This window comes from Eufriesea mexicana, unplaced genomic scaffold (assembly GCF_001483705.2).
Source record: "Eufriesea mexicana isolate 0111107269 unplaced genomic scaffold, ASM148370v2 scaffold47447481101, whole genome shotgun sequence".
Lineage (NCBI taxonomy): Eukaryota > Metazoa > Arthropoda > Insecta > Hymenoptera > Apidae > Eufriesea > Eufriesea mexicana.
In genome coordinates this window covers 1-5,494 of record NW_016908004.1, presented here as the reverse complement: position 1 = coordinate 5,494, position 5,494 = coordinate 1, and the positions used below count along the sequence as shown (strand labels likewise).

Sequence of the window (5,494 nt, the reverse complement as noted above, 5' to 3'; positions counted from 1 at the left end):
ATTATAAATCTAATATTTATAATATCCAATTTCCATATCTAATAACAAAATAACTATGGTGCTTAATATTTTAGGAAATATATCATTATTATTATTATATCTGTATTTATAATAAATTAATAACAATAATATTGTATAAAATATATAACAAACTGTACATTTTAATACTAAAGAAACTTACTAGATATACAAAATACAAAAACGAGTCATAAATCAAAAACATCCGTAAATTGACTCGTAAATTCCAGTATCTCCAAAAAGGGAAAAAAAATTCCTCAGATATTAAGAAGTTGATAAAATCTTTAGGAATAATCACCCCTAGTCCCTATTTGATCCCTCTAGTGAATGAACCTTTCCCTTCCCAACGACACCATTCACAGGTCAAAAATTAAGGGTTCCACTAAGGGGATACTATTACGTATAATGCGCTCTAATTAGACGCGTGAGACACCAGAGGATCCCCGTGTTAATTACCGATACCGTGCGGCACTATTGATGCTCAAAAGCGTCGTAGCATTTCTAAAATATTTTCTAGCACAGTCCTCCTCCTCCTCGCATCGCAAACGATTGTCCGTGAACGACGAAAAGAAGAAAAAGGAAAAAAAAAAAAAAAGACACGAAACGACCGAGTACAGTCTCGACTCTAGAACTTATTAATATAATTGATCGGTCTCAGGTTGTGACAGGACTGACCTAGAAAACGCATACATACACTCGCACTACGTGCGCGCCTCTGGCGGGCAGACGTGGAAGTTCAGCGATCGAGTCGCCGGCAGTCAGCTATTCCAAAAATCTAATAATAAGTTCATTAGCCCTCGTCGTCCCTTTTGGTCCTCCTTACAAATTAGTTGGGCGCACTCGACTAATTTTAAATACCAAATAAAGTCCGAACTGACACAGACGTAATATTAGGCTCTCGTGAAAGGAACAAGGGAGCGAAGCAAAAAAGGGACGCGCAGGCGTGCGAACGAACGAGGCAGAGGGAGAGAGAGAGACGACAGATAAACAAAGATAAGCAGAGGCCGTGTAAAGGAGCCACGCTCTGCAATATCTGCTCGATCAAAGAATGCAGCTAGGGACGGCTTGCGAAGAGGAAGAAAAAGGTCTCTCGGTTTCGATTACTAAACGGTAAAAATGCACGAATCAATATGAGTGACGTGGCATTCTTGTAGATGTTGTTGTTGAAAGAAAATCTCTAGTGTATTATATATAGTGATAATTCTAGTGTATCTGGTGTATTATTACTGGTCAATGAAATATGGAGTTGGTTTTTAAAATTCTTTTCTGTGCTTGAACGTGAATGTGTCATCCAAATAAATCAAATTGTGGATTTTCAATAATAATAGTAAATAATATGGTAAATAATCTTAACAAAATTCTGGGTTTTAGGTAATTATAGTAAACTAAAGAAATAATAATAAAGTCTTAAAAAACGAAACCTTAAGTTCTAGATACACAGAAAATTATTTTACTATTGGTATATTAGTACCTTCGAATTTGTTAAAATTATACAAACAGTCGTTACTGATGAGAAAGGATATTTCCTTAAAATTATTAACATTCAATATCCATATTAAATTTAAATATTGATACTATTAATGTTATTAATATTAAAATTAAATATATAACCGACATTATAAAATTATTAACATGAAACGAGTAAAATGAACATCAGTAGTTAGAAACTTAACCTTTTATATTACACTAGCGCCATTATGCAGATATTCATAATCTGTAATTCATTATTTCATTTCATTTCTACTAATAAAGATGAGAAAATAGATAATTAATAAATACATAGACTTTGTAAACCTTCTACTTTCAAAATTAAACTTTTGATTTCAAAAAACTTTCTATTACAAAATGAACATCAGTAATTAGAAATTTAACCTTTTATATTACACTAGCGCCACTATGCAGACATTCATGTATTGTAAACGTTATGTATTCATAATAAATACATCGATTTTGTAATCCTTTTACTTTCAAAATTAAACTTTTGATTTCAAAAAACTTTCTATTACAAAACAATTACTAATTGACCAAATAAAAAATTCCCAAAACGCAATGTTTTAGTTAATATTTATCACATACAACTATTAGTTATGTTATTTACAATATAATATATAATTTCTTAATATTCATAAATATTTCTAAAAATATTTCGGTCCAAATATCGGCCCATAAATATTTCTACTATCCTTTTCGTTAAGTCTATAATTATTCCCATTATATAACTGGATGAGTCTACAATATAATCTATGACAAAAATACAAGATAAACATATAAAATCTTCGTCCACTAATTTTCATAAAATAATTCTATAAATAATTTGATTACGATTTTCATTCACGTAGGACGACGAACATTTCTTGATAATACAAATATTTTTAATTTTCCTATTTGCCCCAAACGTGACATGAAACAACGTTTCTCGATTTACTTAAGACAGACACACATGGAAATGCCTTTAACCAGCGCAAAACGGGCGAAATCTTAATCCTACAAATACATTTCCCTTACCTTCTCATCGTAGTAGCGATCTGTGTTTGTCAAATCGATGATATACTTGACTTGCGGAAACGCTTGTAACAGTACTGTCGTTGTAAATCTGCAACAATATCGCAAAAGAAAAGCATCGCGTGAGTATTAAACCTTGAACTTCTATTGGTCCTGCAGTCGTGGAGAATACACTGCTCGCGTCGTAGGGAGACGACTTCATTCGGGCAGACGGGAGAGAGAGAGAGACAGAGTGAGACAGAGAGAACACAAAACAATCGGCCTGTCGCGACGCCCTCTGTTACGAGAGGCTCTTTCTCAAGGGCGCGATCTGGTGGACGCGGTGATATATTAGGGGAACAAAGAATCTGGGGTCCCGAGGAAAAGGGCCGGAATTAAGCGGGGGTGTCGGCCCAAATAGTTCCACCATCCCTTTCGATATATCAAATTCTCCAAAGGCTCGTACCAGGTGCTCCCTTGGGACGATAGCACGGGCCCCCCTTGTCTCGGACAAGTGTTTCTCATAAATAAACAACTAGCCTGGCTCGGACTTTGATGTTGTTAAAAAACCGAAATTTATTGGAACACTAATCGATTTAAAAGCCATTAAGGCACACCTCGCGTGTTTCGACAGATTTATATCGTGAGCGAAGTATGGTGGGAAGGGGACTGTACGAACTCGATTTTATCCAACTTTGCTCTCATAAATACGTGTATATATGTATATGAAAATTGTACAATTTTTATTAACGATCAGAATTTTTGCGGGAATTTTTTCTCGATAATTTCTCGAATATGTCGATGTACGAGAAATAACTAAATAATAAATGTATTAAGGACATTTTGAGGAAGAGAGTAGTGGTTGAAAATGTGTATTAGGAAATGAGAGAAAGAAAAGAAAGGTGATAGAAACCAAAGAAAATGAAGTGTAATTTTGTTTTGTGCCTTTTCAGATATAGTTTATAAATTTAAGATAATTATTTATAGTATAGAATGTTAGTTTATTAAGTTTTTATCTTCAAATTTCTTAAACAGTTAGGTTTAAAAATGAGATAATAATACCATGTATGTATATATGTACTCGTATATTTTTACATGTAACAAGAAAATGTGACAGTGCGAAATCTTCGTAAGCCAGAAAGAATAATATAGTAAAATGTAAATATGTAATATGTAATATGTAAATATATGTAATAATATTTAAAGTTTATCGAACAATTAGAAAATGAAATTAACAATTCAAAAAATTATGAATATAATATTGAATGTAGAATTAATTAAGATACATTTGTTAAATTTATGAATTATATAATTGAAAGTGCAACATCTGTAAAAATTATTTTAATATCATTTTACTATAAGTAGTGTTTAGAAATTGAATTATGTACAAAATATAAGACCTATTATTTTTATTTCACAATCCATTCAAGATTGTATGATTTCATATTGAATCATGACACACAAGTTGAGAAACACTGTTACTCAGAGCACGAAAAGGAAAGTAAAAATTAAAAAATTCAGAAATATCATTTTCTCTATCACTTATTACAATTAATATTGAATTTTTATAACTTGTATAAAAATTATAATTTTGATACGAAAATAACTAAAAATGTTAATAAACTATATGCATTTGTAAGAATTCTTAAAACAATTTTTACTAAGAATTTACAAATTTTGTTTAAAGTCCTTATTACAAAGATAAACAGAACCCTTGAATAACAGATTGAAAATATTTGTTGAATATACCAATGAATACATGCACTGTCATAGATAAAAGCCTTAAAATTTGACAACTTTAAATCTTCAAGTCGAGGAATAAACTGATGAAGTTAATTAATATTTGTTCACAAAATGCAGAAGCTTATCAAATAATCTAAAGTGTCTAATACGTAAGAAACGTAAAAACGTTAAAATAAACTGAGAGAACGATAAACACAAACTAATCGAATGAGAAATAATCGTGCGAATCTACTCACCGATTCTCCGGCTCTAAATTGTTACTCACGGCCTGAAACAAAAAGAAAAAGCCAGATCTGATGAATTATCCAACGAATGTATGCACGATGTACTTAACCCCTTGCACTTGCTTATTTTCTCCCAGGAGACATCGTAAATCTAGCAAACCGCTTGAATGTCTCCTCTAAGTGCAGATTAGTGGCAATTGTACAGAACAAAACAACGTAAGCACACAATTTGTCAAAGATTCTAATTAGATTTTAGGTCAAATATCATTCGACTAAAATAATTGGTTCCAATCGTTTTATTGGTTATATCATCTTATTTTAGGCAACTCACTTTTCAGATGCAAAGGGTTAATTATCCTGTGTGATGATGCATGAGTTGCATATAAGGTGGTGAAAACGAAAGGTCAATGACTAAAAATTTATACTCGTTTCAAAAATTAAGGAACAAAGATTTGCGAATTTTTATAAATTCTTTATCTTTATCTTCTGGAATACATACACATATTAAAATTAATATTAAAATTAACACAAATTTATCAAAATAATTAATAATGGGTCATGATTTTCTGTTTTTGACATTAGTAAAAATATTTTGATGCTTTAAACGTAATTAACGTTGAATTTTATTAACCCTATGCACTCGGCGAGTTTTTCGTTACAGAAAAATAGTAATTCGAGGACTTTCTGTCGTAAAGTCGAGGATATTTTTAAAACGGTAAATAAGAAGTGGTACGCAAATTAAAATTAACAATTTAATTTTATTTCAATATTCCACGAATTGTTGAGTAATTTTAACCCTTTGCACTCGAGAGGTGAGCCTCAGTCACCATTTCATAAAATTTGGAAGATCGATATTAATTAATATATCAAATTTAATGTAATGTGTCGGTGTGTAAGGTATCGAAATCAAATAATTCTACAATTCTATTATTATAAAATTCTTTATTTACTGCTGAAAAAAGTATCGTCAGTTTTTTAATACAGAATCTTTGAATTTCTACTCTTCTCTAACCAAAAAATCGTCGAGT

The 5,494-nt window shown here is 31.2% G+C and overlaps 1 protein-coding gene across 1 annotated transcript in view; it reads right to left on the bottom strand.

Moving 5' to 3' along the window:
* The window catches only part of LOC108552513 (RNA/RNP complex-1-interacting phosphatase), a gene marked incomplete at its 5' end in the record, with an annotated part of 64,856 nt that extends 60,346 nt beyond the window's left edge, over window positions 1-4,510 (bottom strand). Inside the window, 2 exons of the mRNA XM_017907104.1 lie at window positions 2,524-2,611; window positions 4,479-4,510. Of these exons, the coding sequence (XP_017762593.1) occupies window positions 2,524-2,611; window positions 4,479-4,510 (120 nt within the window). The remainder of the gene's footprint in view (window positions 1-2,523; window positions 2,612-4,478) is intronic.
* Between the last annotated feature and the right edge of the window lie 984 nt (window positions 4,511-5,494).